Raw genomic sequence first — 16676 nt, forward strand, 5'->3', positions numbered from 1 at the left:
ACAATGAGCAGTACCCAAGAGGGAATAAAAAGTCACACTAGAGAATCCTCTTGTTCTAAATTTGCAAAAAGCAATATCCGCAATCAGTTTAAATGGAAGGCAAGTTTCAAAAAGACTGCCAGTGTATTACAAGCAGCTACCAGTATCAAAACCAGATGCCTGCAAGTGTCTTCTGGTGGCATTGATTTCTTAAAATAATACAGCTTTTTGAGCAGACAGAAATTTAAACAGGCTGGATGTATTTATTTTTCAAGCAGCACAAGAAAAATCAAATACATTACTTGTACGTTCAATTATCAAGCAACAGTTTCTGTGTTTAAAAACTGTATTCAGGCCTTCACTTTTACAATTAAATACTGCCTCATTAGTTTCTCTGCTTAGTAATAATTTGTACGGAAATCAGAAGCTTGTTTAGGCAAAATACTAAATGTAATTACAAAGGTGCTTAAAACAGATGTACAAGGTCAAACAAGTGCAATGTACTAGAACACTGATCTAAAAATGATGATTACATTGTGATATTTGAGGAAACTGGTGTCAGATGTGCACAGCAATTAAGGTTATGACATGAAAATGATGAAAAATTAGTATTTCAGTCAAATGAAGTATCAGGGTCAACAATACTTGGTCTTGTGGGGTTCTGGGGACTTCTATCTCTTATCTGTGCTCAACAGGCAGTTCCTCAAATGCTGGCACATCCAAAAAGCAGAGACAGGTGCCTTTGATGGCAGAAAGTTGTGAGGTGCGTTACTGTATTACCCGGAAGGCAGGTCATGCTGCACAGCCAGAAATACCTTTGCAACATACTTCGTGACACAGCTGGAACAACAGCTTCACAGGTGACTGATCAGAGGCACCATCACCAGTTCATTTAGGACTCAGTGTTTCTGAAACTGGAAATTTTAACACAGGAGGGAAGTAACTTGCGTTTGCATTGGATTTAACTAAAGAGATTACAACCATTCAATTAAGACTACATGAGCTCAGATGAACCTCAGTGGCTGCATGCCTTCCTACAACCCAAAAGTAAGGTTCAGCACATGCCAAAGAGCAAATATACATGTTCATGACAATTACGTGTTACAAAGGTCACTTCATCTGCATGCACTGCATGAGTCTTAATCACTGTACGAGTTTAACTCACAGTCCAACTGCTAGCAGGATGCCAGTTCTTAAAAAGATCGAAAATTAATACAAGTTTCTTACTCTATCATTTGTAAAGAAAGGGAAATACTCTTAATAGATTGTATGTTTGGCTCCACAACAGAGATAGCTGGGACAGTGGAAAAAACAAGACTGCAGAGAAAGATACCTAGTCTGCTTGCCCATAAGAGAAATACTGTGAAATGTCATAGCAGAGTCCCTGTACAAAGCAGCAAGCAGCAGCACATCAGCTCAGCACTGCAGAGGGCACCCCATTCTGCCTTTTCTCTGATCAATATACCAAAAAAACCCCGAAAGTCAGCTTTCTAATGGGGCCAGTGAGGAAGTCTGTGGGAGTAAGGGGAATGCCGAGTGCCAACAACTTGGCTATATGAATTTGGGACATAGGAGAATTGTACAGAAGAAACTCAGGTGAGGAGGTGACAGACAAGGATATTGAAAAGGGATCCCTGAGGGTCCTCTTCCTATACCTTGTATGTGTAAATACCAACCACTTGCCTGGCTCCTGGAACTCACCATCGTGAATTCCTAAGCCTAAATTTACCTAGTGTGCTTTAAGTTGCTGAAGTTAGTTTTATAGGTGCTTAAATCCTTAATGAACCTTTATTCAGTCTTCACTACAACGTGGAGCCTGACCACTTAAATCCCAGACAGCAGATAATATGTTAGCCATTTCACAAAAGCAAGTGATTATTTTTTATTATTTTCTTACCTACATGCTGAATCAGAAAGCTCTAGATTCATCACGAATAAATGCAGCCCTAGTCTTATTTCACCAGAGCTCTTCCTGTGTTATCAAGTATTACTTAGCCTTTGAAAATACATAATTTGTACATAAAATGTCTATTACAGAGTTGTGGAATCAAACAGAAAAGAGCATCAGAAGTTTCAGGAGATACAGAAATACACACAGAGACCAGGAGCTGAAGTTGCAGTTCCATAGATACATTTTACTTGTCAGAAGCAGTAGATCAGTAGAGCTTTGGGGGCCTGTTTTGCCCTTCTCAGATGGAACTACTCAAACTGGCTGTACACTCAGGTTTTTGACAGCCATTCTATCAAGTTTGTCCGGCAAAAAATTCCTGAAGGCTTTAAACCAGGTCCTGTGGTTTTGAATTGTTGTTTGAAGCAATAAAACTGAAAACTAAGTTGTTGGACAGTAAGTGCATGACACAAGCGTGGCTCTTCTATTAGCTTTTCAAATGCACTCAGATAAATTATAACTTAATTTCTTAAAACAAATTACATTCAAACCTTCTTGTTTATTTCCTATATAGCTGCTGTATTTTACTTGAGGAATAGAAGAAATAACCATGACTTGAAATCTTGGCCCCAGAAAAGAACATGGCAAAATGCTGACAGATACTGATGAGGCAATAAACTAAGAGCTTTTTACTAGAAAGTTGGAAACATTTGATAATGTAATGTAGAAAGTGTTAGTAGTTATGGGATGTTAGAAGGTAAATAGAGGCACACACATTGCAAGAAACAGGAAATAATCTCTCTCGGAATCAGGAAATGTAGGAAGTGGAATACGTTCGCATACAGAAGATGCCGCATGCATATTACATAGGAAATACAGCATTATGCCAATCTTTTCATACAAACGATTATATTTCTTCACACAAGGATACGAACTGAGCTATATCAGTTACTCTCTCAATTCTAGTGTTACTTTCCTTATGAAAAAAGTAGTTACCCAAACAGAACATTCCCTGAGTCAACACAGAAAATCAATATAGCTGATTTTCATTTGGAAGAGTCTTCATAACTTTACTGGAAGAGAAAAAAAAAAAGCCACACACAGTTTGCTACTGTGCCTGTTTTAGGTGGTTTTAGTACTTTGTATTCATATGTATGTAACTACATTGATGGTGTAATTACATCCTAATAGAACAAGACCTCACAAAACCACCTATGATCCAATCCCAATTTGGGAGAATTGTTTTGTAATATTTTTCCTGAAAAGATCTCTCCAACTGGAATCCCATTCGCATCCCAGGGTAAAAACACAGCCAAAACATATGCAAAATTTTTTAAGGCCTACAGCGTAACATCAAGAAAATACTGATTTTGCAACTGTCACAGATTTGTGGACACAAAGAGAGCTAGAGACAGATTAATGCAAACAACTGCACACGGCTACAGAGGATAAAGGAAAAAACCCTTAAGTCAGCCACAGTCTTACTCTGCACCCTGCTGATTTCAGTTTGCAGGTGAAAGCAAGAAAGTTCCACCTGGCTTGAAACCCTTTAAGGGTTTCTAACCACATATTTTTTGCAGAGATGCTCTCAAATCCAACCTGAAAGAGGGATCAGTATTTATACTCTGCTTATTTCTAACAAGAATTCACAAACATTTGGCTATTTGGATTGAAAAATATAACTAGTTTACATAAATATTTTCAACATCCAAGAAAATGTACAAATCTAAAGTCAAACACATTTGGCTTGCAACAAGCCCTGTTTGCTAACGTCTTTTTTATAAAGGCTCAGTTTTGAAGAAAAGTAGTCATTTTAAATACAACCAATATACTGCAAATGCCATCCCATTCCATGGAGACACTCACCATTCTTCTATACTTCTAGTGAAACCGAATGATAACATTCCACATCTGCTTGCAAGCAACATATACTTTGTTTTGGTCCTGGGTAGTTAATCTTCACTCCTATGTTTTGGAGTGGTCTTTTTATAGCTCAGAGAAAGCATTGCACCTGAAATATTCAGCAGCATTATGCAAAACCGTAACTTAGTCCCCAAGGCTTTGGGTTGACTGTGTAAAAGTGGAAAACCATGACGACATAGCTGATTTCGCACTTGTGAAGGCTCCTCCAACCGACTGACCTGCGTTACAAAACAAAAGAAAGGAGGCCAATAGCGTAGCGTTATCATTACGAAGCTACCACAAAGAAATTATAAAGATTAAAAAAAGAAAAAAGTCACACAGTCAGTTGGATTTTTAAATCACAAATTGAACAAGTCCAGAGTCTTGTGTCAGTAAACATTCAAAGAACTTGAACAAGTAGCTCAGCAGAAATGGCCTGTGTTGTCCTTTGCCCTGGAAGGCTTGCTATGCACCAGGCCAAAAGGCATTCTTTACCAGAATGTGCAACAGCAAAGAGAGTAGAAAGACTCAAATGGAATAAAAGAGGAAGCTAAACAATTTGGCAAAGCTGGTGCAGAACAACTACTAGGTTCTTCAGTGGGTGAACTCATTATCTTGCGCTGCAAGACGACAATGTGATGTTGCCCCTGTTCAAGTGCCGCAAGTGCTTTTCCAGAAAAATCACAGACTATTGCAAAAACTGCTGAAACTGACACTAAGTTTTCCTCTGATTTCAACCAGCTCTGGATAGTTTCAGCCACAGTGATATAAAAATGAGAATAGCTCAGTGCAGAAGGTGGTGGTGTGGTCTAACCATTTCTAGATGATACGAAAGCTTTTACCCGAACGTCTCTCTTCCCATGTTCATCTCCAGCCCACACTGGAAAAGGATTTAACATTAACTTTTTTGTCCAGCTGCCTCTTTCCACTATTACAGAATATACAGGGCCTCAGCCAGCAGCTTTACCTCTCAAAATGTTGCTCTGTTTTATATGCAAGTTATAAAGTATACTTGGATTAAAATGAAATGTAACTGAGATACAGGGTGCTTCCTCAAAAAAGATAGGGCTTAGATGCAAGCTGGTTTTAAATAAGCAAATTTCTTACCTACAGCTTTTCCTGTTTGCACAACATTTCGGCTAGTAGAAACCATCACATTTCCAATCTTCTTTCCACGTTCACTGTTTTGCACAGAGCTAAACAAGAGAGGTAAGAAGTCAGTCAACTAACAGTCTTACTATTAATTCCAGGTGTAAATAAAATACAGTTAAAATATTTATCAATACATGCAGAGATTTACATAGCATACACACATATAGTTTCATATATATATCTATCTGTATATACTCAAGCCCATAATTCTTGCATGCATCTTATCCACACAGATCAGTTAGGCAAGCTTCTCAGAAGATGAAAAGATGCTTTCAGCAAGACAGGAATCAAAACGCCAAATGGTTCATTCTTAGCCAATGCACTTCGTATCTTTACTAAAGGTTTACTAAAATACATTTATGTTCTAAATTTAAAAGTCAGATTTGCAGTATTTTTGTGAAATTTTAGCCCTAACATATAAGCTTTAAACAACACAGTGTTACTGATCAGTCAATATTTTTTTCTAAATCTTGCTCCAAGATTTTTGATCAAGTACAGTTTACACTCACGTTTTTGTTAAAGAAGTGCAAAAAAGATGACAGACATTACCATCATTTAGAAAGAAAAGCACAAAAGCAATCAGTTCTACTGCACAAGTGTGATCACTTGAAGATAATCTCATTTAGTTTTAAATTGTGACACTGAAGTCCTCATTTCAGGCCTTGCAAACCCATTTATATAAAACTTAATGACACAGCATGCCACTTTCTTTTTGCACCTTCAAAATCTTCAGTGTAGATGCAAAAAGCAGTAAGAGTAGAGTACACAAAGAACAATTTAGGCTCGGTTTGCAGAAGTAAGTAGTTTTGGTGAGTATCTGATAGTAAAGTCACATCTGGAGAATAACGGCACTGTTGCAAAAATATTTATTATTAGAGATACACTAAGAACTACTGGTCCTTTTTACACTGATTTCAGGCTACTCTGAAGAGTTAGTATCTCCCCTTTCCAACACATAAATAATGCAAGTGAAAGATTATAGATACCTCCACATCTTTCAAATTAAATCTTTCTACAAACATCATCCACTAATAATAAGAGCTGCTATTAGCATACACCTTATTGAAGGCCATTACCTTAGATAAGTCTTGATTCATTTGCATTCTCAATCACCATCATGGAAATTTAATCTGTCATTTGTCAGCAAAGGTAACAAAAAGATCCAGCGACTGAAATCTGAACCTTTTTATTCCTTCAGCTGTTCTTCTGTGTTAGCACGTGTTTTAGGTCTACTCACAGTGTGCTGAAAATAATGGCCAAGGCAGTGCAGAATCAGCAGCACATACGTATGGCTCATTTACAGGCATCTTAAAAAAAACATCTCTGATGTTTTATGCTCAGTGTAGCTAAGTGAGAAAACAATTTATTCCGCTTGGTGCATATACAAGAGATAGTTAACTGCAACTCCCAAGACTGAATTCTGGCTTCAGTCAGAGCTGAACAGCTATGGGAATAACAAGCGCCTCAGTTTTAAACTTGAGTACTACAGGTAAGAGTTGAGACCAACTTGAAGTTCAGTTGAGTCTGGTGCAGGTAAGAGATTATATAAAACAAACCTGAAGAAACTGACCCATATCTTCAGTAATATACAGCGAACACTAAGTTTTAGAAGAATACTGCATTAAAAACCAGCTATTTTCTTTTAAAAAAAGCTCTCATTAAGAGAAAACAAGACCTGAAGTCAACATACAGAAAAACACTGATGAAATTTTTAACAGCTTTAGTTTGCAATTTAAAAACAATACATAAAACTTATAACTTCAATGCAAAAAATCAGGGCTCTATTATGTCAAATTCAAGATGAAATAGTACATTAGCACTCTTTTCCTCTATTTCAGGCAAATCTTCCATCTTCAGATGTGGCGATGTTTTGCAAGAGCATCTTGAGCACAGTTTCACGTACATGACCAATTAAAATCATTATTTTATTTAGTTCATCATAGCGACAATTATACAGGTATTAATATTTGATCACAATTTTAAAAAAATACCAAAGTACTATATACTTACTGTGACAATCTTAACTTAACATCTGATACCGAGTACTGTCCCTGGAATGGGTGGCTAGAAGAGGAGGAAAACCCCAAGAAAACATTAAGTATTTATTTTTCTATGATGAATCTGTATCACACAATTATTAGTTGTATTTGTCTCTGTGGTTTACAAAAAAAAAGAGAATAAAGTCTTTCGTGGATGTACTATTACATCGCTTTACGGAAGAAGGCTAGGTCCCAGTGACTATTCAACCTTAGATTTTTTATGAACTACCTTTAAGGTGCCTTCTATTTACAGATCAGATATTTGCGGATAACTGGCTAGCTGAAAAGGGTCACATAGACATAGTCCAGCTGGCTGGACAAAAATGCACATCGCTCTCAGCTTATCTGAAGTAAAGCAAAATACACTGTCTTTGGCTGTTCTTGTTACACAATAACAGGAAGATTTCGGTGGGAAAAGAATGTTGCAGGTGGGAACAGATAACTACAGAAGAGAAACCAGGGGCAGGCTTGATATTTAGGCAACTAACCAATAATGAGCTTAACTTTTGTAATATGTATGAGCTAATTATAACAAGGCATAAAAGGTGACTGTAAGGTACAATAAACAAAGTCTGCTGATCACTCATATTGAGTGACTGTGTCTTCCCTCCGTCACGACAAATATTAACAATCTTTTCAGACTAAGGCAGAGGCACTTCCTTCTACCAACATAGAGAAAATAAAGAAAAAAAGATCCCTTAAGTAGACCAAAAGAGCTTTGCAGATCTGAAGAAAAACCTTCTTCAGACTATAGCAGCTGACAAAGCAAAAGCAAACAAAACTTCCTGCAGGACAGTAATAACAAACGCATGCTCACACAAGAGTGTTACCCAGCCTGGCATAACCTAATCTTTGAGTGAAAACACACAGAAAACAACCCGAAGTATAAGAGATGCAACATGAAACAGCCACCTCCCCTCCATCCCTACCAGTGACAACCCTGGACACAGCTATTCCCTGGACACCTGGAACCAATTAATGAAAAGCAGAACCATCTGAAGACAATTCCTGAGGAATGAGAAACTTTCTATAGCTGGGGACAGCCAACAATCAAATTGAACAAGTTTCACTTCTCCTGGCTCTGGATATATTTTTCTTTATAAAACTGTAGCCCAGAATTACAGTAAAGTATTGAAGAACTGAAATACTTGGTTTCTGCACTTTACAGAATGTGGCCCCAAAGTTTTACTCTCAGGGCTTTATAGCAGGAACATGGGGAACACACACTAATTCTACAGAACTGTGTGCCTGACTATGCATACTAGGAGCTCTCCATGTTACATGCTAAACAAACAAACAGAAGAGCCAAAACAAAACAAAAAAGTAAAACCAAGTAATTTTCTTACCTAGAATTTACCTCTGCAAGAGCTGGATGCTTGTTGCTATTCCATACTCTGTAGTTGTGGGTATTTTTCCAGGCTGCTACAAATGCTGTTCCAAAGTCTGACAAGGTCTTTTCATTGTCTAATAAATTAAAATAAAGATGAGAATTTGCAGCAATTCATTAGAGACACAATATAAGACAAACTACTTTTTTAAGAATAATTAAAAATTTATAGGCTTTTAGCAAATCAAAGACAACTAAATCTCCAGTGATAAGAACTGCAAACTTAAAAAACGCTGTATATTTTTCATTTTAAAGCGTCCCAAATATACAATGCCAGGATGCGGGGGGGGGGAAAGGCTTTACAAGTGCCTTTTCTTATTTTTAATTAATTTATAAAGTTTTAAGTAAATTGCTCAATTTGGGGGGTGGGTGGGAAGTAATGCAAACATAGGCCTCTTGACTTATTCTCTGGGCAAAGACAGGAAAGGGGAGAGAATGACTACACAGCAACTTAAGGACAAAATCATCATTTGCAGTTGTCTTGGTCAGTTACACTGGGGCTTTGTTGTACTTTGTTACTAGTCATTCAAATTTAGTAAACCACAAATCCACTCCAGAACTGCAGTATGAACTACAGCGGGATATATCTCTCTAACAACATCCCCTTTAAACCACTGAAGAGAAATTTAGAGCACGGGAAATTTAGAGCCAGCCAGTGGAGTGGTATGAGTTTCTAGAAAACCCTGACATTTCCTGTCAACCAGGTAATCACCTTAAACTACAAATATTGTCAGACAAAGAACTTAGCACCTTCCAGAATTTGAAGTCAGGTTCTCAATTCTACATTTTCTCACAAATACCACAGAACAAGATCTGAATTAGTTAACTGATGTGAAGCGAGAACAATCATGACGAGAATGAAGTTAACAGGGTCAGTGCTGGACCAACTAAACATCTTCCACAAACAGAACACTGATTCTTTCAGTTATATTCTTTCCGTTCCAAGCACAAAAGCTTGGAACACAGCGAATTCCCTCTGAGGTAAGACAAAAATTGTTGAGCTCCAGAACACACAAAATTACAAAGTCTCTAGATGACGCTTTTCACTTGCGTGAATCCCTACTTAAGGCCACAGCAGAAAGGAACAACAAAAAAGAGATGGAACAGCCTAGTAAAACTTCCCAAAGACAGCACTTCATGTCTCCTTGAATCCAATTCATTCCCCCAAATCAACTTCAGGTTGCAGTACGGTATGTAAGGCACCCAAGTTTGTAAAAGCCTTATTATATGTGTGGTTTCGGGTAGTTCTACTTATAAGGAAAGCTAATTAAACCAAGGAGAAGGAGATAGTCCAGAAAGCGCCTGCAAGTTAAGAATTAGTAATAAGCTTGTCAAGGAACACCAAGGACAGCCAAGGACAACTGAAAAAGCAGCCTAAAATGAAACGTTAGGCAGAGGGAGATATAATGACAGGCCACACATTTAACACAACAGAGCAAATGCTTACTACACCCACCCTCATCTCAGTCCCTAGACAAAGCATCTGTTCTACCTGGTTGCAGCACAGCAGCAAGCAGTGCATGAAGATAAGCACTGAACTGAGCCCTGATCCACTCATCTCCTCCTTCCCATCCAGTGCCATCAAGGAAAACATCATCTCTGTTCTCGGTTACATGCTTCACCAAGTAATCTGCAAATCTCAGGTCAGCAGTTGTTGGGTTCAGTATCTTACGGAGTTCTGGATCGTGGATTTGTACGTGAGCATCTTCTATCTGTTTGAAGTAATTCCAAGGGTAAACATTCATCCAAATAAAACTGCTCATATATACTACTATATATTGCTACCTAGATCTACACTCACAGTCCCCCAAAATACCAAAAAAACCCAAGTGGCTAAAGAAATAATAAATTAACTGTTCTGAGAATGTCAGATAACTGCTCTGACATAACCAGAATCTTATCATTTTCCTGGCACATAGTAACCTTTGACAGGATTCTGCAGGGGAAGTTTGGTGCTCACATGTTCTCCTAGAGGCTTTCATTATCACTTTGATTTATCAAGTTGCTTACCGATGTGTGGCTAACTTAGGTTACCAAATGCTGATTATATAGTTCTATCTATGTGCTAAAACTGACAGTGTTTTCTTCAGATACTATTTTTTTAACCTCTTGATTATATCAGAAGGAAGTCAATAGCAATCTACTTTATTATCCAACTGTAGCTTTTCTCAGCTGCAAGTACTTACTTTTGAAGACCTTATTACAAAGTCATGAAAAAAAGCCCATGACCTGAAAAGTAAAATTACACCGGCAACAAAGTAAAAATTTAAGAAGTGCCCTGCAAATTCAAATATTGGATATAAGAATATACAGGCAAACACGTATTAGTTCTGCACAGCTCATCCAGCCCTACCCTAACAAATTTAATATTCTTAAACACAGAAGCTTATTTCATAGGGAAGTAATCAAAAATTTGGGCGTGAACGTGAAACTTTAAAGCTGTACTTAAAATGCAGCCTCTGCTTCCCCACCTCCAACCCCTCACTAGTTCAAGAAGTTCAAATGCAAAGATTCATACTTCCACAATTGCATCACTCAGATGTTTCTGCTGACGGAAGAGGATATTGGTGGCTCCTGCAACAAAGCCGCGGACTGTTACATCTGATAGGAGATGATGCTGCTGCAGTGCCATGTATGGCAAACAGAGGTATCCCTAAAGTAACAGAGATATTTAGAGGATTAACATAAGGCAAAATAAATGTCTGAATATAGAAAAATCTTTATTTTCCTAATAAAAGCCTACACATTCTACCCAGAATGAAACTTGGTTATTACAATTTCAGTCATGACTATCTACTGTTTTGCTACATTACATCTGCAAAATAAAGCAATGAGATTCCACATGAATTAAATTTTTCAAGAGGTTGTGTTGCCTTCCAGTCTCAGGAGTGAAACTGAAATACAATGCAAAGAACAGAAATCGAATGAGTTTAAGGCAACAGATTAAGCAGTATAAAACAAGAGTGAGGTCTCAGGTCAGTTCAGAGACATGAAGTCAACGGAGACAAAGAGTCATCTCTCCACTGGCATACCGCTATGTCTTCCCATAGTTCTGAGGCACATCATGCAGGAGGAAAGCTACAGACTGCTATCCACGTTCTGTAAGTGGAGATTTCCAGGCTCCAGAGATAGCAATCAATTTTTCATAAGCATTTGCATGCCTGCTTTAAGAAAGCACAGTGAGTGTATTGCTTTCTATTCTGTTCTTTTCAGGCACTCCATGCTTGTAAGTTAGTCTAGTATCCTACCTTCCAATTAAAAAAACCCAAAACAAACCACAAACATTTTGAAACAACGCTTTGAGGTAAGTCATTGAGAAACAGCTGTAGGTATTGTAATTTTCTTTTTACATATCAGATCAAGATACCTCTAAAGTCTAATTCCAGCTGTTCAACTGCACAAAGCATAAAGCAATTTATTCACCAATAGAAAGCCAGAAGGGCTAACGGCATACTGGACAGAAACAAAGAGCACATGTACTTTATCACACAGTACATGGCAATTGGAAACATATGGAAGAAAGGAGCACAACTATTCCCTTTTTTTATATTAGACACAGGGATGGCTTTCCAGGTTACAAGCACTTATCAGCAGAAAACAAACAGCCTGTGTCTAAGGGACAACAGTGCTTTGAGAGGAATCACCAAACTAAAATGGAAAATTTAAAAAAAAAAATGGCTTAAGAAGCTGGAAAAGTAAGGTTTAATTACTACATACTCAAGTAGAAAAGTCTTGGAAATCTTTCACTATTTGAAGCATCAAGTGCCAGTTCCCAAATTCACATTTGTCTGTAAGTGTAACAACTTTTATTTCCATGTTCCATTCTTTTAAAAAGTGCAAACGAAATGAGTACTAGATCTTACAGAACTAGTACTAAGAAACAAATATCACAACCCATTTTTCCTTATACTCAGGTGTACTTGGAGAACATATTATGCCATCTGACAAAACCTCCTCCTATCAAATTTGTCAGATTTATTAGTCTTTCCATGGCATGGCATAAAACAAATCTGAGAAGAGAGCTCTAAATGAGATTTAAACTTTCTAGAAAGTGGTTAAACTATAACTCCAAATCACATTTTACTGACAGCTTAGAGATGTAAAGCCTTTTCTGCTTTAATTACACTGGATGAACTCAAACGAAGAGTGCCTTTGTGGAACAAAAGACAATCATGTAGAAACTGTCAGCTTCGTTAAAATTGTTTCCTTTTCCATTCTATGACCTTAGCAGCAAACTAAGTTTGCAGTCATAGGCCCCCTTACTAGTTATTTTCTTCTTGCTCTCAATCTAGTATTTTCAACAGAACAGACTAAAATATAATTTACAGGCTATTCATTTCATTACAGACCTAAGGACAAACACCAGACTGCAGATCTTTGTTGAAAAAGCTTTTCTAACGAGTCACATGAGGCAATACAGGGCAAAGACATTTGAGCTGCTCACTTGGGCCAACACTGCATGCCATTTCCAATGGCAGTTATTGTGAGAAGCTCAAACACAATCATCAAATACCATGTTCTGCAAGGAAATGCAAATGAGCACCCCCAAAGAAAGAAACACCACTGTGAACCTCATCAGCCTGAAGAAATAAATCTCAGTCTTATTGGGCAAATGTTCATGTAAAAGGTTGTTACATTAAGAACAAAAATATATTCTATCACTTCTTTTACTGACAAAAAGCAGCTTAAGAAAGGATGCATTTTCCCTGGCTTTTATGGGAAACCAGCCCTAGTAAATTGCTTGTTACCTGACAATGCCCATCAGAGTCCTTAAGAGAGGCTCTGGAATACCTGGAATTCAGTTAAGCATTAGTGCTCAACTTAAATTAACTTAAAATTCAGCAGCTCAGCACCACGCACAGGCAAAAAGCCACAGACAACCAGGAAGAGTTATCATATAAATATACATATAATTTGACCCTTCTTTACATTTTTGCGTGCCTATATATAAATACATATTTTGTGCATATATGCACACATACACATCTATAAATACATGTAAACATAAAAATTAAAATAGGAAAACATAGGCTTCGGTGGCAGCTAAGACACAGCTTTCAGAATCTTAGTTTAAGGTATCCAAATACTTCTCACGTACTCTGATCTTACCCCAAATAAGTTAGATCAACAATTCTTCAAAGTAAAAGATAACAGTAGTTACTGATACATACCATTTATTACCCACAGTGGTGTTGCAGGTTACCATCATGTAGAATTGCAAACAGTATGCAAGTATACATATGCAAGAAAAGTGGAATGCATGTGTACGTACACACACTCCTCGCCATCACGCACTCACGCTTTCCGCCTGCCCAGGAACACAGTCACTTGCCAGAGACCATACTTACATGTTTTGTGGTACCTTACTGTCCATCTGGAGTTGGGTAACCAAAATTATTAGCCACTTCTGAAAAACAGATGTCTTTGAGTTACCAGGTATCATGAACAACATGTTTACCTTTGTAAAAATAGCCAACGGCATACCATACTGGTCCTCTTCCAACCCAGATATCACTCCTGGAACAAGCACCGTGTGTCCCGTGTTTGCTTGGGGCTGCACAGTGATTGGAAGGCTTTCTGAGCTCACGCCTTTGCTTGGAAGATTTTCAGCCTGTTCTGATGCTGTATTTTCACATTCTCCTCTCGAGTTAGACTCCTCCAAAATGCTAGGATCTAAGGTCTCCCAGTCACTTTCAGAGGATGCTGGAGAAGCGCGGGAAGGAACTTTCAAGCGCTGCACAGTACCATCAGAGGACTGAGCTCCGTTGCAAATCTTCTCTGACTGGGAGAAAGGCACATTTGCTTTTTGGCCTCCCAGCAAATGGTTTCCCGCCATCTTCCTGCCTCCCTCTCCCATTCCTAAGTTTGTATTTGAAGCATCAGCAGCAGACACAGAAACAGAGTCATCTAACCGTGGTGTATTTTCCTGCAAGCCAGCATCCTCTGATATGCTCTTTCTCGGTCTATACTGTGAGCAGTCAGTAAGACCATGTTCAATCATACCTGGAAAGCAATCGCATGCATTAATATCAGATCTCAACATACATTTAGGCAATTTTTGTTAAACAAAACAAGCAATGTGGTCTTGTGTGCATAATGGAAATTATGTATTTTAAAAACACTATTTTGGGGAAGGTGTGTGTGTGAAAATAAAAACCCAAATCCCAAAAAACCCAAACAAAACCCACACTTTCTCTCCTAGAAAATGTGCCCTAACTTGTTTGCTTTGAAAAGACTGGTGAGAAGCTAAGAATTACCAAGGTTTTGGAATTGCTTGGGTTCCCCCCCACCTTTTTTTTTGGAAGAGCACATGTAGAAGGAAGAGAGATATTTGTATTTTTGTTTTTTAAGGAACTCAACAGGAATGTATAACTAATTCAGGGTCCCACCTATGTTACCCACAGGCAATACTGAAGATTCAGTAGCTCCAATTAATGATACAAGAAATAACACAAACTGCAAGTAGTATTAGGAGACGTGTACATAGTACACAGACATGCATACAAGTCACCCATTTTTTTAGGCAACATACCAACACAACTCTATTATCACATAAATTGTTTTCCAAATGAAACAGTACAGCCAGTCTCAGTAGTCATCAGAAAGCATATAAAAAGAAGTCCAAACTTCTTACCAGGGAAAAGCGACAGGACAGTCATCAGAGCTCCCACTAATCTATTTACTGGAGAAATATAAAACAGCACCTGGTGGCAGAAGGGAGGGGGGTAGGGGGAAGAGCGTGAAAAAGAGGAAAGGAGAATTAAGGAGGAGAGAACAAGAAAAACAAAATTATGCTTAAGCATGACATAGAACACATGCAAACTGTTCAAGGCATTGCTTTTTATGTTATTTCAGAAAGTCTGCTTACTAACAAAAGCTGTTACAACAGTTCAAAGTAAATATTTAAATGTTGTATCCATATTTTATAAATTTGTATGTTGTTTATACACACACACACACGTAACATATACTTGTTAATCACTCAGTTTTTCCTGTCAGTCATTCAGGTTTTTTTTCCCCAAATGGATACAATTACTGAATGACTTGACAGAAAAAAGTTGTTCCTGCCATGCTGCATAAATCCTTGTTCATTTGTAGTACGTTAAAATCTCTGTTACAAATTAAGGAGGCCAAATATTCTCCATTCCAGCATTCCAACAAAAACCTATACAAAACATCTCTTCTAAGAAAAGATATTAAAGATACACAGATAAGTGTAAAACAGGATAAATGCAGTATGCATTTATTACAGGTTATCTTCCTATGTAAAAAAGATTTTTTGGAAGAAATCAATGGAAAAAACCGCAGCATGACTGATACTAACTTTGGTAAAGCACTAAAAGCATAACATAGGAAAACAAAATGTCCTTAATTAAATCAGAGAGACCAGGATTAGGAAATTAGTTAGGAATTCAAAAGGGGGGTGTCAAAGGCTGGCAATCAAAGAAGAAACACAAGGCAGACTGAGTGTTACCGCTGGAGTTCCTCCAAGACAGGCCTTCAGGGGGGAGGAAAGTAAAAACCAAACCAAACCAAACACCAAAAACCAAACAAAAAAACCCTAACCCCATGAAAGTCAACTTGCTTTAACAATGCCATTTTTAAATTCTCAGGCAGCACAATACTAGGGAAAAATACATGTGCATTACAAGGAACCAACAATGCCAAGGAATACAGAATGATTGAACTTGATGACTCTGCAGACTAGTTTAATAGGTATATGATGAAACTAAAATTGGAAGTTTGCGGACATAAGACTTAACAAAAGACTCCTGCAGTAAGCTAGGAAGACACTTTCACAACTGACTGATGAATAACTCAATGTTCCACTAGTATGTGCAAGTCTACAAGCTAGTGAATTGATGGAATCAAGAGTTAAGACCTATGCAGTCCTAACACATACTAAACAATGTTTAATGGTACCTCAGCTAGAAACAGATTATGTGTATTATATTGAACATAGAAAAAAGAAAAATTTTAGAAGACAGGTGAATTCAAATTGCAACAGCCACAAAAAAAGCATGATGAGTAGAACAAGCAGCTCTGAGAAAAAATTTCTGGCTGACTCCAATGGGAATAAAAAGTCTTAACTTCTTTTAAGATGCTGCTTTATAACACATTGATGAAAGATGCATGACAGAACAGGAATGAACTACAACAGAAACACTACAATACCCCTACAGGGTTAGATTTTCACATACCATGTATTCCCAGCTAAACCTATTTTAAGCCTACAAGAAATCTGTTCCAGTCTAGGTTTTTGTTTGGGTATACCACTTAAGCTGAGAACTTTTCTATACTTGTTCCATCAGGTCCCTCTACTATCTTT

At 37.7% G+C, this 16676-nt stretch overlaps 1 protein-coding gene across 1 annotated transcript in view; it reads right to left on the bottom strand.

Annotated features, from left to right (window-relative positions):
• Positions 1-218: 218 nt before the first annotated feature.
• The window catches only part of AVL9 (AVL9 cell migration associated), a 39262-nt gene continuing 22804 nt past the window's right edge, over positions 219-16676 (bottom strand). The window contains exons 9-16 of the mRNA XM_055806988.1: positions 14982-15051; positions 13806-14350; positions 10866-11000; positions 9840-10059; positions 8307-8424; positions 6932-6985; positions 4877-4965; positions 219-4008 (exon numbers count right to left, since the gene is read on the bottom strand). Of these exons, the coding sequence (XP_055662963.1) occupies positions 3914-4008; positions 4877-4965; positions 6932-6985; positions 8307-8424; positions 9840-10059; positions 10866-11000; positions 13806-14350; positions 14982-15051 (1326 nt within the window). The 3' untranslated portion in view covers positions 219-3913. The remainder of the gene's footprint in view (positions 4009-4876; positions 4966-6931; positions 6986-8306; positions 8425-9839; positions 10060-10865; positions 11001-13805; positions 14351-14981; positions 15052-16676) is intronic.

The sequence above is a fragment of the Falco peregrinus genome, chromosome 5 (genome assembly GCF_023634155.1).
Source record: "Falco peregrinus isolate bFalPer1 chromosome 5, bFalPer1.pri, whole genome shotgun sequence".
Lineage (NCBI taxonomy): Eukaryota > Metazoa > Chordata > Aves > Falconiformes > Falconidae > Falco > Falco peregrinus.